Genomic DNA, 18830 nt, shown 5'->3' with positions numbered 1-18830 from the left:
TGCCATCAGAAAGCATGTGTCCTGCTGCAACCTTAGAAGGTTCAAATTTATCACCACTTTAGAGTTATGAAACTGAGACCTAAACAAATGTAGAAATGAAGTCATAAAACTCGTGTGGCAGAGCTGAGGCTAAATGTCAACCAGATTTATTAAAAACTAAAACTTGTGTTCCTCCTAATGCTAGCTCTGGAAATAACTAAATGCTACAGAGAAAACTCACTGCGGAATACATGATAATTTTCTTATCATTTACTTGAAATATGCATTGACTTTATGAGGCAGTATCACTTGACTACTGGTAACACTAAGGCTCAGAGAGGAAAGAACTCTCTTTCTTTCATGGCCCTGAGATTCCAAACCCTTTGCTTTCCCACTATGCTACACTGCCCTGGGTGTGTCTGGGTTGATCTGATTAGAACTTCTTTGTCTTTGCTCATCTGGTTCTGCATCACCTTTGCTCACATTAGACAAGTCACTTCTAATGTGAAAAGTTGGTATAAGATGCAGGCATGTCTGCTAGTCTTCCTGTCTGCAGTAGTTTCAAACTGTATGACAGTACAAAGTTTCAAGTGTATATTCCAATTATTATAACTATCCTTGCTTCTTGCATCTTGGATCAATAAAATGCTGCAGTGATAGAAATACGACCCTTTAGCATTACACAAGTCTTCACTTGCTGTTAACTACACTGTGATGAGAGGGATCGTAATAGAAATGGTTTTAAAAGGAAGAAGGATTCTCTTGACCTTGTAATGCCCAGATAGATTCCTTTCCTTCATATTGCAAAAGCCTCTTGCTCACAGTTCCTTGTCTCCTTCTGTTTAAACACATTCTTCTCTATGTGTTAGCTATGGTATAAAAAGAGCAGCACAGAGTGACTCACTGGTGCTTTGCTACTGAGAATTATATTACACCCTCTTAATTACAGGCTTTATTTGCAAGCATTTTATCTCAAGTAATCCTTACAGCAAACCAGTTATTAATACTTACACAGGAAATGTATTGGTATCTTCTTGCTTAACATAAGTAGACTAAAACTAAGAGAGTTGTTTCTTTCAAGATCATATGCTCCCCGCCCCCCCCGCCCCGCAACATTGGTAGGCTAGGGCCTAAGATTCAAGTATTTATAATTTCAATTTAGTGCTCTCACCAGTACAACTAGAGTGTAATTTACTTTTTCATTTTAGGATTCACTGAGTTCATACCACATGTGTCAGTTAGTATATTGCTGCAAAACAAACTAAAACTCTGATTTTATAAGCATGTGTTATTGCTCACAGATCTACAGGTAAGGTATATGGCTTTGCTGTTCTTGACTGGGTTCTCTATATCTTTGGTAGGTCAGTTAGCTGCAGACTGATTCCAGCTGGGACAACGGTGTTCTTTTCTCTCACATTTTCTCATTCTCTAGCAAGCTGGTCTGATTCTTTCACATGGTGGTGATTAGTCCTGAGAGAGAAAATAGAAGCACATTGTGGCCCATTAAGGTCCAGGCTGGAAACCATCAAGCCTGGACTCCCTCTGCATTCTGATGGCTAATGCAAGTCACAAGGCCAGCCCCAGTTCAAGAGAAGGGGAAATTGCCAGAACTCTGGATTAACTATGAAGTCATGCTGCGAATAATGTAGAACTGAGACAAGGGGAAAGTTGGAGGTGCTTTGTTCTCAGCATCTCTCTTTTTGACAGAAGAATAAAATTCAGAGAGGGCAGGCAATTGCCTGGGGATTCCCACAGAAGATGTGGCAGAATGAGGATCAGTGCTCACCTTATGGTGGCTGGGGAACCAAGAGAGGAAAGGACTTAGGATCCCAGTATCTCCTTCAAGGGCAGACCTCCAATGACCTCCCAGTAGATCCATCTTCTAAAGTTTCCACCACCTCCCAAAGACACCATAGGCTGACAAACAAGCCTTAGCACATGGGCTTCAGGGGACATTTAAGATCCAATGTTGGGGTCTTTAGCCCCCTTGCTCTTCTCAACCAGTGACAAGGGAAGGGAGCATTCCCCAACAAAGTCAGACCAGGATAGGTAGGGCCGACTGACCGCCCGCATGCAGCCCTCCGGGTGGAGGACAATCAGACGAGTCAGGGAGACCAGTCACAGCAGGAACTCGTTTATTGAGGAAGTCACACAGCTTTTATGTAGGGTGAAGTCTAGGCGGGAACCAATCAGCTTAAGGTCAGCAAGGCACGGGGAGTTCACACAGGCGAGAGTCCCATAGGACTATATGGCAAGCATGAGCTGATCACCTTTGCTGAACTGTTGTTAACCAATCCCTGACGGTGGTCCGATTTATCGTCATTAACTTTTAAAACCACCTTTGAGGCCTTGATCTTGCTCACCCGCCAGGAAGTAAGGAGTCAGCCTGAGTTAGTTAACATGTCATTAGTCCCAACATTTCCCCTTTTTTTGTTTTATATCGAGGGTGTGTCTGTCTTAGGTTGCCCCTGGGAGGGTCTTACCCATCATGGAACATCACCCTAGCAGTTTGGGGGTCCACCTTACTCGAAGGTGTGCCTGTCTTAGGTTGTCCCCCTCAGAGGATCTTACCAGTCATCGACTACCACCTTAGCACTTCAGATGGGCCCTTCAGGAGGAGCAGGGCTTAAGGGAGAGACAGTTAGACCCCAGTGTCCTGATACGAGTGATCCATAATCCTATAGGGCTCTGAATCATCATTATGAAGGGCGGTATAATGCTGTCGGACCACCATGAGCTGCGCAGACTTAGCCTGGCTTTTCAGGAAGTGGATAAGCTTATTGATTATGCAAGGCCCAAAGGTGAACACAAGGATAATGGTGATTAGTGGTCCCATAAGTGGGAGGAGGTAGGGGAGCCACCCGTGTAACCCAGTCCAGAGGAAATTCGAGTGGAGCTTGCTCCTACGACGTTCCAGATCTTCTTGTAGGTTTTTGATTTAATTTTGTACAATGCCAGAGCAGTTGGCGTAGAAAAAGCACTCTTCACCAAGGAATAGGCAAAGCCCTCCTTCCTTCGCCGTTAGCAGATCCAAACCATGATGATTTTGCTGGACGACAGCGGCCAAGGAATCAAGTTGAGCCTGTAGATCTAAGATGGTACTGGCAACATATTGCATATTGTCAATTATCTGTTGAGAAAGCGTATTATAGAGAGCGAGAGACGTGCTTATGCCTCAAATTCCAGTCCCTACTCCTGTGGCCACTCCTATCCCTAGTAGGAGGGGTATAGCGTTTATTGCCCTTTTTGCTCGTGGGTTGGAGTGCTCCACAGATGGTATGGGTAGGGACTGATTATCTGGGAGGATTGTGACCTCTGGGAATAAGAGGGCGAGAGCACATATTCCTGTCTAGTTACCAGGGAGCACATTGGATGCTGGTCCTCCACAATAAAAGACCGTACCATTTGGGGCACTTAGGGGTGTATTTGCAGTGGGAATAGCGACGTTTTTCCTGCATATATTAGGGTTCAAAGACCCATGTCCTCAGTTTGATTAGAGGTTGAGCTAGGAAGAAAACAGGTCGCATTGGGGAACAAAGAGGCAGAGAGTCCAAAAGAAGGAATATTATACCTCAAGAGGGTGTGCTCTTGGGTGAATTATATTGTTCTGGTTGATGGTAATTGAGGTTCTTGGCGGGCACCCAGATAGGGTTTGGAACACACATCCAAAACCTCTGCCAGCACTTATGAGCGGGTTAGGGCCATGCCAGCATCCAGTTCATGGATCTTTTCATTGGACTTCAATCTTAAGGTAAGGCACTTGATTAGCCCAGTGTCATTGGAAGGCAGTTAAGGGTTGATTTTTTGAAAAATTTAAAATATTTAATGTAAGCATTGCTATTCTTAATTGATCATAGGGGTTATTTCCCCTTTTTTGTTTTATTAGTTGATCTTTTAAAGTTTTATTATGTCTTTCAATTATGGCTTGCCCTTTCGGATTATATGGGATCCCTGTGGTGTGTTTAATATGCCAATTGTTGAAGAATTCTTGTAATGATTTACTTGTAAAACAGGGCCCATTATCTGTTTTGATCTGTTGAGGCAAGCCTAAAATGGCGAAACATTGTAAGAAATGGCTTTCAGTGTGCTTGGCCTTTTCACCAGAGTGAGCAGTGGCCCAGCAGGCATGGGAGTAAGTATCAGTAGACATAAGTATATATTTTAATTTTCCAAATGGTGCATAATGAGTCACATCAGTCTGCCAGATCATGTTAGGTCGTAAACCTCTGGGGTTTACCCCGGGGGATTGGAGAGGTGGAATCTGTAAGAAAAGTAGGCAAGATTTGCAGGTTCTTACAATCTTTTTTAAATCCTTTACGGGGACCAAAGGAAACTTATGATGTAACCTTCTCCAATTTAAATGGGTCAGGTCATGAAGGCCTTGGGCTAGTTGTTAAGTCCTGTTGAGGTTGGGCTGTAGCTATTGAGGTCCCTGATGTGGCTAACTGGTTGGCCACAGCAGTGCCTTGTGCAAGGGAGCTGGGTAGATTTTGACGTCCTCTTAGATGCTGTAAGAATGTGGGTTCAGCACGCTCCTTTAACAAGGACCATACCTGGATCATCAAGGGGAATTTTTATCTAACTTGATATATGATGAGACCAATATGGGTAGCAGGTTCACCACATATAGGCTATCTGAGAAAAGATTCATGGGTTTTTGTACTTGAGATAGGGCCATAGCAATTGCATAAAACTCCTTAAATTGTGCTGACCCGATAACTGGTTCAAAATGGGTAATCAGTTCCTCTTTCACTAATCTGGGAGGGGGGGTGTAAATTACAACAGCAGATCCCTCTTTTCCTCCATCTGTGAATACATTTACAGCTTTAGGGAGGGGTTTAGTGGAAAAAAGTATAGGGGGTGCCCATTTCAGTTTTGAAAATGAGGACACCCATTTGGTTGACCCATAATGGCAGTCAATCTTCCCTAAGAAGCCCTCCAATGCACAGGATACTCTATTGTTATTCCTTTGAACCCATTCAAATTCTGACAGGCGATAGGGCACTGTCAAAACATCAGGCTTTTTTCCATAGTGCCTAAGGGCAGCATCCCTGCCTTTAATCATAAGGTCAGACAATTGGTCAAGATGAGCGTAGACCCTAGGAGCCCCCCATGAGTGCGTGTATCCATTGAAGGGGCTCTCCCCGCTGAGTTAGGGCTGTGGTGGACAGCTGAGAACCGGGGAGAATCCAGAGGCTAAGGGGGTCTTTAGGCCAGTATCGAGCCAACCAGGTAGAGTTAAGGGCTACTTGTATTTTTTGGAGTATATGTTGATGGTCTTGAGTTAGGGTAACCATGTCTGTAGGATCTTCATCCCGTAGCAGGTCAAAGAGAAGGAGGATATCCTCCATAGAGATAGGAAGCCATGGTCTCAACCAATTAAGCTCCCCTAATAACTTTTGCAAATCAACCAAGGAATAGGAGGATTGGAGGAGTAATTGAGGCTTAAGGGGACAAACAGAATCCAATTTGAGCTCAGTTCCCAGTATCTTGAAGGGAGGGACAGTTTGGACCTTATCATTAGATATGTGTAGTCCTCCTTTCTCCAAAAGGCCTTGGAGTTCCTTGTATTCGGAGCTTAGTTGTAAGGCATCAGTGGCTCCTATAATAATTTCACCCATATAAATATACAAGGTAATTGGTGACCTTTTTTGTAGGGGTTGAAGGAGCTCAGAAACAAAATGTTGACAAAAGGCAGGGCTATTAGCCTTGCCTTGGGGTAGAACCACCCATTCATAATGTTCATCTGGCCCTTGGTAATTGGTAGAGGGCACTGAGAAAGCAAACTTCTCACAATCATCTGGGTGGAGTGGTATTGAGAAGAAACAATCTTTGATAACAATAACAAGAAGCAAGAGATCTCTTGGGATAGAGGGGATCCAGGGAAGACCCCTTAAAGGGGTTCCTACTGGAACCATACCACTATTAATTTTCCTGAGACCCAGAAGCATCCTCCATTTTCCTGATGTTTTTTGGATGACAAAAACTGGACTATTCCAGAGGCTTAGAGATGGTCTGATATGACCTAAGGTCAGTTGTTCTTGTACAATATCTCCTAGATGTTGGAGCTTATTTTGGGGTAATGGCCACTGTTCCACCCATACTGGCGGACCTGGGAGCCATTGGATGGCTGGCGTCATTGGAACAGTGGCCTGTAGGATTGGGGGTGTGGCCTTACCCAGGGGGCTGGGACCTTTTGCCTAGATGCCTCAAAAAGAGGGTCCCCTCTATAATTACTAAAAGGGCCAGGCAGATTGAACTGTTTTTCATATTTCTCCTGCTCAAGGAGGTCGGTCATCATACACTGCCTTGTGATCAGTCGTTATATAGACCTCAGCTTCCCCAAAAATATCTTGTCCTAATAGATTTGCAGTAAGACCTGAGGCTATGAGGGGGCACACACGTCTCCCCGGGCACCGTCCACATCCTTCCATTTGAGCCAATCTTTGGTCTCTTCTGATTTAGTATAAACTCCTATCCCAAGCAACTGGGGGCCAGGAACCAACCTCCATTGAGGTGGAACTTCCTCCTTTCTTAACACAGTCCTATCCGCTCCAGTGTTGATGAGACAATGGAACTTCTTTCCCGCTATAAAAATGTCCATTTTTGGCCTGACCCCAGGGACAATGGGAACAGTCCAATGTGCCTCAGAGGGGCTATCGGGGGGAGAAACCTCCTTTGTGTGATGGGGCTGGAGGGTGCCCCTCGATTAGTTTAAAGATTTCCCCTCAATGTCAAATTTAGATTTGCAATCCCTCTGCCAATGGAATCCCTTTCTGCATCTTGGGCAAGGCGTCTTGGGGGTGGCCAGCCTTTGAGCTGAACCTGTACAGTGTCCAGGCGGAGCCTCAGAACGCACCCAACTAGTGGGGCAATCCCTCTTGAAGTGGCCTGGTTGCCCGCAGCCATAACATACTCCTTTGCCCTTAGTTGCAACCGGAGACAAGGCTGCTGTGAGAGTCTCAGCAAGTGAGGCAGTTTGGGCCTGTAGGGCTGTGACCAAGATTGAGATTGATGCGCTTGCGTGCCAATATGTTTGGTAGCCACAATCCACCTTCCCAAGGAGTGTGATCTTTCATCCCTGCACAGGCTAATTTGTGATTGGTAGTCATTCCTTCCCAAACTAACATTTTAACAAATTGAACTCTTAGAGGCCCCGGAGGAAATTTTCTCTGAAGGCTTCTTTCTACCCTTTCAATGAAGGTTGCTAGGTCCTCAGTTGCCTTCTGGGTAATCCCTATAATGGGGGGTTCTGAGGGGCCCTCCTCTACTTTTTCCATGCCACTAACCCTAGGGCTCTTGCTTGTTCTTGATATGGAGCCAGGATGGCAGCCTGTAAGAGGCCAGTAGAGAATTGGTCACTGGACCCCGAGAGCATCCCGTAAGTAACCAGGAAGGGAGGGTTAGCGGCCTGGTTCCGTTCAGCCTGAGCATGACATTCTTCATTAAAAAAGGCACAGCACTTTAGATATAAAGGACCAGGAAGGACAGCTTTAGTTAGGTTCTTCCAATCCTGAGTGGTGCACTGCTGGTGGGCGAGGCCCTGAAGGATGGTTTCAGCCCAAGGGGAATTGGGCCCATCCTCTGAAACAGCTTTCTTTAGTTCCTTTAAATCTTGTGCCTCCCATGGGTACCATATAGCAGGCCGGTTACCCCCTGGATTAGCATGTATCAGGAAGGCCATATGGAGGGGGGGTGGTTAGAGTCAGTGAGTTCTCTCCCAGTATCATAAAATGGCCACCGGGAAGACTTCCCACCATCCAGACAAGATGGTGGCAATGAGCCTCCCCTGTGGTGGAAGTGGGCCCTTGCTATGTGTAGAGGCTGGCTGCCCTCATGGTTCCTTTGGATGGGGCAGTAGTAACCGTTCCCCAGATGAGGATGGGCAATAAGGAGGAGGGCGAGGGCTTTCACTGGAGTCTGCTGTGGCCCCAGAATCAGATGCAGCCATGGGCATGTTAGAAGCACCAAAAGTGATATTAAAGGGGTCGAAGGACTCTCCTTTAAGATCCTCAACCTTGGGAGGAGAGGACGGAGATGGATTGGGCTCCTCATTAAAGGTCTCCCCAACATTGTTTACTATGTGGCAAGTTTCTGGAAGGAGATGCAACGGGAGGAGCCAGCAGTTCTTTAGGCAGCGGCTCTTTGTGGGGAACCTTGGAGCCCCCTTTGGGAGGTCCTGGAGAGAAGCAGGCCTTAAGGGCAGATAATGTAGGGTAGACTCCCAATGGGGGACCCTCCCCTAAATTGATTTCCCTCTTCCTAACAAGTTGTTCTGCACGATCCCATGTGGACCAGTCAAAAAGATTAGCGGCAGGAAGCCAAGGGGCCACCCGAGTAGAGGTGTCCCAGGCTTTTTCCGCCTGTGTATCAGACCACTCAAGGCCCCTACTTTTTAGCATAAGCTTAAGAGCCTTGAGTGCAGGGTCATCATATGTGGTGTGCGTTGCCCCATCCTTTCAGGGATGCCCTTACCTCGAACTCACTTAGCCCGATCTGCAGGTACTTTTGGTTTTGTAGCCGCTCCTTTGCTTTGGCCTTGGCTTCTTTGAATCAGCCTCATTGGGCGCCAAGTGTTGGGGTCTTTAGACCCCTTGCTCTTCTCGACCAGCAACAAGGGAAGGGAGCACTCCCCAACAAGGCCAGACAGGGAAAGATAGGGCTGACTGACCGCCCGCACCCAGCCCTCTGGGCGGAGGACAATCAGACGAGTCAGGGAGACTAGTCACAGCAGGAACTTGTTTATTGAGGAAGTGACACAGCTTTTATGTAGGGTGAAGTCTAGGTGGGAACCAATCAGCTTAAAGGTCAGCAAGGCATGGGGTGGGGGTCACGTAGGAGAGAGTCCCATAGGACTATATGGCAAGTATGAGCTGATCACGTTTGCCGAACTGTTGTTAACCAATCCCTGATGGTGGTCCGATTTATCGTCATTAACTTTTGAAACAACCTTTGAGGCCTTGATCTTGCTCATCCACCAGGAAGTAAGGAGTCAGCCTGAGTTAGTTAATGTGTCATTAGTCCCAACAATCCAAACCTAACATTCTGTCCCTGGCCTCCAAAAGTTCATGTCCATCTCCAAGAGTCCCTCAAATATTAACTATTCTAGTATTGCTAGATAGTCCAAGTCCAACATCTTTTCAGAGACTCATAAACTCTTAGCTGTGAGTCACTAAAATAAGTTTTAAAAATTTCATACTTCCTAGATTCCTAGCTTTCTAGCATAGGTAAACATTCCCATTGCTTTTAAGTTTCTCAGTTGAGTGACGAGGGCTCCCACTATGTCTGACATGGAGAAGAGCAATGTGGAGCTCCTGAAAGATACTGGTGCTCCACTCACACTCCGGAATTTGTTTCTTAAAGTGCTGGTGAAGGCCACATCTTCTGGACCTCCCTGCCCAGTGTGGAGGAGAAGGTCTTACATGGCAACTCCACTTCAGCATTCCAGTCTCTCTCAGTCTCTTAATCCCTTCATCGACATTAAACCAAGTAATTTTAGGCATCTCCAACTCATTCACAATGAGCCATCTTTTGATCCATATTTCAACCAACCAACCAAATACAGTTAGCTCCCCTTTTAACTCTGTGGCAATATCAAGTGTAGAAGCTCTGCTTAATGGGTCCATATATCAATAAATTCAACCTGAACAAACTTTATATTCCTTCCATTATTATCCCATGCCATTAAAATCCATTTCCATACATGTGCCCCAGACCTCTGCTTGTATGAATTAGAAAATTTGAGAAGTTCTTTTGCACTGTCGTGTACCTCCTCAGAAGTCACACAGTGCCCCTTGCCTCTAGGGCTCTGTTGAGATTGGAGTCTGATTACCAGTTTAGAGGCAAAAATGGGTGCTTGGAGTGGGTCCTAAAGGGCACAAGCATTGTCCACTTGGCAGCTGTGGCAGGGAAGGTCGTTGCCATTTCCTTGGATAATGCAGGATTGGTCTTTTAGGCAGAGGTGGAGAGGACAATAGAAATGGGAAGAGTTGGCGATGCTGCCGCCACAGAGGGTGGGGAGGCCACTTCCTCTGGCAAAAGAAACTCATCAATAACTGAGGAGTTCAATGTCCCCAGCCTTATCAGGGTCTGCCCACAGGTCCCCATTCCAATTTTTAGGATCCCATTATTTTCTATGCAGTGTTCATTTTAACTGCAGACACCCTTCCAGGTCAAGAGTTAGACATGTACTATAATCCAATCAATCCCACGATGAGGGGATGGGTTTTGGCAACTTCAGTCCTATGGCCACAGGAGAGAAGATTCTCCTTCAGGGCACACATGGAAGAGTTCAGGTTACTTATGTATATCTGGTACTAGGAAAATGAATCCCTGGACCCACTGTTTTCCTTTAACATTTTGTCCAGTGATGCTGAGAACAAGCAGCCAACTTCGTTATATTCCTTGTTTTCTAAAAACGTTAAAAAGTGTGTATAGAATCACTGCATTCCCTGCCCCTCACAAGTGGTGAATTAGGAGCTTTGAATGTGTTTTGTTTTTATCTCATTAAACAATTTAGACCATAGACTATCAGCACTCTCTTCAGGAGAGTCTTTAGAAACTTTAGGTTTAGTTAAATCAGAAAGCCACCCCCAGATACCATAAAACAATTAAGGAAATTCATCATTACAATGCTGCCTCTCTGGAGCTACTTCTGATACTCAAATCTGTATTAGTCAGGGTTTCCCAGAAAGATAGAATCAATAGAATGTAATTAGAAAAGAAGACTTATTAGATTGACTTATATGATCAGAGGATAGTCTGCCAGCTGGAAAACTAGGGAAACCAGTAACTAATCAGCCCAAGAAGCTGAAAACCTCACAATGGAAGGGATGGGTGACCCAGTCAGAGGCTGAAGGTCTGGAAGCCCTCTGGACAGTCTGTGGTTCAAGTCCATTTTCTCAGGCTATAGAAGCTGGTTTCTGGTGTCTGCAGGTGATGGTAGCAGCAAAAATCCCTCCTGTTTGAGAAGAACTGAGTCTGCTTGTGCAGGCAAGCTTTCCCCATCTTCCACTGCCTGCTCCCTCTGGGCTCCCAGCTCTTGTATGGTGCCACCTACATTCAAGGCAGGTGTGCTCCCTCAGTTTACTGATCCATGTGCCAGCTGTCTCTGGAAACACTCTCACAGATACATCCAGAGTGTGGTTCACCAGCTTTCTAGGTGTCTCTCAGTTTGGTCAAGCTGACCACTGAAATTACCCATTATGTAGCCTCAGCTGTGAAATCAAATAGTCCTTGCTTTCATCTTTTTATACAGAAATTCATACCTGCTGTCCACCTGGGACCCTTGCCCTGCCATGTGACATAGGAGAAAGACTGTTTTACACATTTTGCAAGTGGGATAGGTTTAACTTTGTGAGAATGGTTCCATTAGTCACAGACACTCAGTGGTCACTGACGGAACTTGTCCTTTAACCCTGGTTTTTGACTTGACTTGTCCAATTTTGTCATGATACATGGATTCTTCTAGGAGATTCTTGGCAATTTATAATATAACTGATTTGGTACCAAATCATACTATTTCTGACAGGTAATAAGATAAAGATAAGGGGAAGAGAGATGAATTAGACACAGCTGGTGGGAAACAGGCACAAATAATATAATAATGACATAATTGGGGGCCATTTACATTTACGAAGCACTTCTGCACATGTGATCTAATTTTATTTCCTCAGTAACCTGCTATAAGTGAGGATGAAATGCAGGGATACGTACCTTAACAAATTTCCAAGAAATTTAATTACAAATGAAAAAGCCAAGTAGTAAAATCGGCTTATAGGATTAACAACAGTGAGTAATTCCTGTTATATCTCCCAGTGGAATTGCCACTAAGATAGAAAATATCAAATGTTAGCAAAGGTATTGCCTGGTTTATGGTATTTCAAACACGCTTTATCTTATTTGTGTTTTTCTTTTTTTCTGTTTTTCCCCCCATTTTAGTGAATATGTATTACTTAGGAAGAAAGTAATCTATTAAAAATACACATAAGAAAAGAGGTGGTAGCCAGGCATGGTGGCACACACCTGTAATCCCAGCAGCTCCAGAGGCTGAGGCAGGAGGATCTCTAGTTCAAAGCCAGCCTCAGCAACTTAGCAAGGCCCCAAACAACTTGGCGGGACCCTGTCTTTAAATAAAAATGTAAAAAGGGGCTGGGGATGTGGCTGAGTGCTTATGCACCCCTGAGTTCAATCTTTGACACTGAAAAAAAAAAAAAACAAAACAGAAAGGAAGATGGTGGTAATGATTGGTGTAGGGTATTGCAGCCTAAGGCGGGTGTAGAGGATGTTCACTCAGGGAAATGAGCAGGAGAAATCAGAGCAGGTTGGAATTGGAATTGGAGGCTGCCTATATGAGCTCAGATATTCAGTAAATAGATACAGAAATGAATACAGACATAAATATGGGTGTGTATACACACAATTCAGTAAATACTCATGTTATATACACACATATATTCCCCTGAGCTGTCCACTGAGATGACTTAGAACAACAACATCCAGAGAGCAACAAGCATGCCTAATGCCCAAACCTTGATTCTTGATCATTTATCCAATAAAAGCAACCAGGACTCCTGGGAAAATGGCTGATTCCAGGGTTGGGGAAAGGTAAATATTAAGTCAGTTTGGAACACGATGTTATCCTAAAAAGTCAGGAAATGCCAACTTGCATGGGCATCAGATGACCAAATCAGGAATATTCTGAGCATCAAAACAAGTTACCAATTAGCAACAGATTATAATCCTTTGAATAAAAAGAGGAATCCATGAATACATACTGATATAAATAAATGAGTGGATAAGTGGGGAGGAGAGCAAGCATTTGATTGCTACTAAGAGTGGAAGGAATGAGAGAATTTTAAAAGCATTATTTGGTATCCATCTGTAATAAATAATTTGGCCAAGAAATGACAATGGAAATTAGTGAATGAAAGGTTAATGAGGACTGGTATATTCATGTGGTCTCAAAATATTTTTAGCTATAAAGAAAAATAATTTTACTGGGGGAAATTTATTAGATACCACCTTAATCAAGCTATAACAAATAATGAAAGAAATCAAAATTGTGTACCACCTGATAGGATGAAATGAGAACACAGCATCATTTCAGTGATATTCTTACCAAAGATGCAGAACTTCACAACCTGAATCTGTTCATGAGGAAGCATGACAGACATTTACAAAATGGGTCTATAATCTTTAAAATGCCAAAGCCAATAGAATTATGTAAAGATTGAGGAAATATTCCAGACTTAAGGACCCTAAAGACACAGGGGGGCAGCAAAATGCAATACCTGATGTTGAACTGGACCCTTTTATAATAAAGGACATTTTGGAATAACTGGAAAAACCTGAATGGGATCTGAGGTTAAGATGCTGGTCATGTTATCAGTGTTAATTTCCTGACATTGACTGTTATTTTGGAGGACGTCCTTGCTTGTAGGAATCACACACTAAATTTTTTCATGTGTGATATAGTGATTTACTTTAAAGAAACTCAGGAGAAATAAGTATTTCTTTTTTGTAAATCTATGTTTAAAAATATTTCAGAATAAAAAGTACATTATGGAAAGTGTCACAGTGAAGAATTATACAGAAAGGTACTCTAGTAACAATACCACTACAAAGGTTTACTTAAAGGTTGAGTTTTAAATTGCATTCTTCTGTTTTGAGAATTAAACAGATCCATTTAATGAAGAGCTATTGTACACTCATAGTGTTTATTATTATCCAGGAAACGTGTTAAAACACTGATTACTATACAATTTGTCAACTTATTGGGCCTATTTGGATTCAGTGTGTAGCCCAATTAATATGTAAAATAAAGTTTTTATCTTAAATGCACATGTATATCTTCACTATTGCCTAGAGAGGTTACTTGTCCCCATCACGTGGCTACAGAGTGGGAGGAGTTGAACTGGATCTCTGTCCTTCTGCCTCCAGTTCTCCACATGTAACAGGGAGTGGCACCTGGCCAGGGCTGTGCCAAGTCAGTAACGGAGAGAAGGTTCCAGCCCTGGGCTCCACGATGGAAGCAAAGGCCTTCATCCAGGCCCACTTTAGAGAGCAGAACCAGGCAGTGCCAATATAGAGGGTCATCCACCTCAGCGAGACATCGGGCACAAGAGAAAGGTGATTTAAATGCTCTGATGTTTACTTAATTATATTTTGGACTTTCTTTTAAGAATTGAAAACAAATACACAGTTCTGTTGTCTGATTTTGCCACTGATGGTTTTGAAAGCCTTTTAGGCTGAACACCTACTTTCTAGACCAGCCCTGTCCTCCCACTTCTATTGCTTTGTTGTAACCAAAGGAAAGCCTGAATAAACCCTCCAGCTTCACCTGTATTCAGTTGACTTTTAAAAATGCTCATTTTGGAGGTCATCCCCCGAGCCATGTATTTTTAGTCTCCCACCAGTTTTGTTGCAGACAGCACCTCTGACAGGTGGCCGTGATGACTGTGGTTGCCTGGGTTGCTCTTCAAGGACTTTACAGCCACATTTGTGGAAAGTATTAACTCTTCCCTTGGACCTGCAGATATCTGATGGGTGACAAAATTCAAGATAAAAAGCTTGACATTTCTGCCTTCACATTGCAGCTGCCTCCTTTGCTACCTTAACCATTCAGCCAGATTTAACACTGAGTCATATGTCTACTAGGGAGTGCTTATCTGCAAAGTTGATTAGTCCTAACTTTACCTAATCTGTCTCCTCCCCTTTCAAGGCTGAAGACACCAAGATAAGAGTAACTAAGATATTCTTGAGATTTACAGACATAAGGATCGCCTGATTACCAATCACCAGCTTTTACAGACCACCAGAGTGGTACCTGGAAGTCCTCAGTCATCAGTCCTTCCCTCTCCTTGGCCTTCTTTCTTTCCCCCTCCCCTGCGGATTAAAGTTGCTTGAAACCTAGGCTGGGTTGAGATGCTCTCGTTGTCATTGCCTCCATCTTCTTTGGCTTACTGGCTTTTCAAATCATTTTTCTTGCCCCAACAACTCACCCTTGAGTGGCTGACCTTTTTGAGTGGCGACTCAATGAACTGGGGTACAGTTACAGTATACCCTGCGTTACCCTGGGGCATAGCTTTACCATTTATCTTGTTTCACAGACACTCAGGAGGCAGTGTGGCAAGGAGAATAGCTTTTTTCAAAGTCAGGTTTAAGGAAGATGAAGGAGCCTTTTTTTTTTTTTTTTTTTTTTTTTTTTGGTCTCAATTCTCCACCTTCAGGGTGCTCAGGGGCGAAGAAAGCTTTCATTCGAGAGACCTTTGTAAGAGAAGTGGGACACAAGAGAGGAAAAATACAAATGCAGATTTAGTGAGCCAGAGAACCTGTAGGTCTCAGCTCCTTGGAAATCTTTCCTCGCCAGTTTTTATTCTCATTATGAGGAAATTCAGAAGGTAAAAGAATTTAGAGTTTTAATTTCAAAAGGGATTCTGTCTCAAATCCTGCAGAAAAACATTGGGATGTTGCCCTTCATTTCAGGGGAAGTCAGTTTACCTTCACCCCAGAACTGCCTGACCCCCAAAGGCAAATGTGGTCCTGGACTTGGCATTCTGTGCTTCAGTGAATTCAAGTTGTGGTCAGACTTAATTAAGGTGCTGGGCATAAAGCCCAGGTCTGGTTAGGAGAGAGAGGGTAGCAGCCCCTGTTGGGAAGCAGGCCAGCTGAGAAGATAACTCCTCCTCTTCTGTGTTTGTCTTTCAGGAAAACGTGCATGCCTTGGAGAACAGTTGGCCAAGTCTGAGCTGTTTATTTTTTTCACTTCCCTTGCACAAAAATTTACCTTCAAACCCCCAGACAATGAGAAGTTGAGCCTGAAGTTCAGAATGGGCCTCACCGTCTCCCCAGTCAGCCACCGCATCTGTGCTATCCCTAGAGAATGATGCTGTTGGAGAAGGGAGGGGAAAGAGCAAGAAAAAAAATGGCTTGTGCTCTGGAGCTGCTGGTGCCTGCTCAGATGTGAGGAACCAGAATAAGGTGATGCTGAGGAAAGAGGATAGAAACTGGACAAAGAAGCTGGATCCAAATCCCAGTTCTGCCATCTTCCCTGAAATAGCCCCAGAAAAACTGTTCATCGATTTATCTTTTCATCTAGGAGGTGAAAAACTGATTTCCCTCCCAAAAAAAAAAAAAAATTCTTCTAAGAATGAAAGGAAATAACGGATTTTAAATGATTTGTAAATCATAAAGCACATCCTAAGAATAATGACTGCAGTGTGCCTCCTTCCCGCCTTCTTCTATGACCATGCATCCGTTCTAGCCTGTTGACATAACTCAGGTTGAAGTGGTGCAGGACAGGCAATGAGATAAGAAGTGGAACCCTGGGGCAGCTATGGAGATGGACTATAAAGTCTCTTTCATTTGTACCGTTGTGTGGGCTTTATCTTGTTTTGGCTTTAGAATGGTCCTCTGCCCAGTGAGCAAGAGAGGGAAGAATCCCTATTCATAGACAGGGAAACCAAGTGCTGTTGAAGCAGTTCCTGTGATTTGCACAAGGAAGCATCACCTTGGCATTGGACTGAGGCTGAGTAGGGTGTGACCACAATTAACCCAATCTGGACATTAGGTTTGGGGAACAAAGGTAGAAACATTTTTTCTTATAGCACCTCTGTTTTGAGTCCTCCATCAGACATCCATTCCCATGTTGTTTCACATTGGATTTAACTGTCAGCTTTTGGTGGTTAAGATTACCACCTTATAGTCTGGTTGGGCCCTGGTAGAGCATTTTATAGCAGAATATCAGAAATGCCAGAATCATGCCAGGGGTCCCAGAGGAAGAGAGAGGTCATAAAACAGACAGCCAGGGACTGTCCCAGGGAATTTTAGCCCCAAACCCAGAGCAGACCACCAACCAGTCTCGTAAACTGGACTTGCTCTCATCAAAAGGTTTATTTAGTTCCTTTAGTTTTTCTTTCTTTCCTTTTCTCTTTCTCTCTTTTTCTTTCTCTCCCCCTACCTCCCTTCCTCCCTTCCTTCCTCCCTTTCTTCCTTCTTTCCTTTCTTTCCCCAAAGGTCTGTTTTCTTAAAGTGGTTAGATCTAGGTAGTTAACAAAATGGCCAGGAGGCCATGGGGTTTTCCTTGCTGATGCTTGAATTCAGAAAAAAGCCCATTCAACACAAAAAAAGCAGCATAGAAAGGGATAGAAGGGGGCAGTATGTGACTGGGGCTAGCCTACAATGGCTGTGAGGGCCAAGGAAAGAGTACCTGGAAGGAATGATTGTGTTTCGATGTGGGAAGGAGGCTTTAGTCCCTCTTGGCTGGTAAAGAAAGAATGGGAGAGGCCAGTTGCACATTTAAGCCTTTTAAGGTCAATCTCTAGAAAACAGGGCAAGGGATAGTTCCAGACCAATCAAATCAGGCCTTGAATTTCCCCAGAGTTTGGGATCTATCTTCCATTTCTTTTCCCTTTTTGTCCCCCAGTTACATCATTCAAGTAGGAGCTCTACGGGAAATTGGTAAAAATCTTTACATTTCTGTTTCCTGAGACTTTGTTGAAGTCATCTCTGTATTCCATTCCTGCCCTGCTATACACTGTCCATGATTCCTGATGGGTAGGCACATACTACCTACTTGTGGAATAAATATAAAACTCCTGGGGACTCATCCTGACCTGGTGGATGCAGTGGGACCCAGGGCCAGTAAAGTGTCACCACAATGAGTCCCATGGAGACACTACAAATTAGGAGTCCTCTTCCCATCCAAGTATCATGCAAGGATTTTGTTAAATGTACTCTTGTAAATCCCCTATTTCTCCTTTATTTGGGAAACTTCAGGTGTCCTTACTCCCTTTGTACCTGGAACATAGTGTGCAAATAATCTGATACTATCTGCAGCGTTGTGGACAAGGTAACCAAAGGCAACCCAGGGTGTGAATCTTCTCTCCAGGACTCTGCTACAAAGAGATGCGCACAGTGAAGGAGAGAAATCTAAGATCAGGCCAGAGGTCAAGGGACTTACAGCAGAGGAGAAGCAGGGTACACACAATCCAGGTCCTCTTGTGAAAGAGGACCTGGGTCAGGCATAGCAGGACTGAAAGCACCAGGGGGAGGTCTAGTATAGGGACTGCCTTCACTGCTCTACATATTCAGACAGGAAGCAGGGGTGGGCCAGGTGACTAAGTAGCATGGATGACTTCCTGGGTAAGCAAGGAACTTTGTTAGAATAGGGGACTCCAGAGCTCAAGCTCTGGTGACTTGCTGCTCTCTTAAGCTCATTCAAGCCCACAGTCAGTTCGTGTGTGTGTGTATGTTTAGTTGTTTGCTAAGCTACCAAAAGGGAAAGGTGGGGAATACTAGGGAGCAGTGCCCAAGGACATCCAGGTTGGTCACTCCTCGATCCTCTACTGTAACTTTGGGCAAGGCATTTCAACCTGCAAGCTATTTTATTCCTTTAAAACTGGTAGGTTTCTGTTAGGGACAACGGCACATGCCTGTAATCCCACTGGCTCAGGAGGCTGAGGCAGGAGGATTGCAAGTTCAAAGCCAGCCTCAGCAATGGAGAGGTGCTGAGCAACTCTGTGAGACTGTGTCACTAAATAAAACACAAAATAGGGCTGGTGATGTGGTTCAAGGGTTGAGTGCCCCTGGGTTCAATCCCTAGTACAAGGGAAAAAAAAAAAAAAAAAAAGGTAGGTTTCCAGACTGGCGGGCAGAGGTTCAATGACTTCTCTCCATACCATGTGCTCCCCACTTCATGATTCCTCACCCACGCTTCACCCTCCCACCCACTGCAATCTAGGGCCCACTTGTGTGCAGTGCCCTTGATGTGGAAGGTATATTGTCTTTACTTTGACATCCCTTTCCCACTTCTGGGAATTTACCAGTTCAGCTCCTCTTTGGGTGACATC

General features: G+C 44.3%; 1 protein-coding gene across 1 annotated transcript in view; it reads left to right on the top strand.

The window, feature by feature from the left end:
• CYP2J2 (cytochrome P450 family 2 subfamily J member 2) overlaps positions 1–15994 on the top strand; it is a 42489-nt gene extending 26495 nt beyond the window's left edge. The window contains exon 9 of the mRNA XM_079109970.1: positions 15688–15994. Coding sequence (XP_078966096.1) covers positions 15688–15866 — 179 coding nt within the window. The 3' untranslated portion in view covers positions 15867–15994. The remainder of the gene's footprint in view (positions 1–15687) is intronic.
• The last annotated feature ends 2836 nt before the right edge of the window (positions 15995–18830 follow it).

This window comes from Sciurus vulgaris (assembly GCF_902686455.1).
Source record: "Sciurus vulgaris genome assembly, chromosome: 1".
NCBI lineage: Eukaryota > Metazoa > Chordata > Mammalia > Rodentia > Sciuridae > Sciurus > Sciurus vulgaris.
Note: the sequence above shows the minus strand (reverse complement) of the source record. Positions and strands in the feature narration are given on the sequence as shown.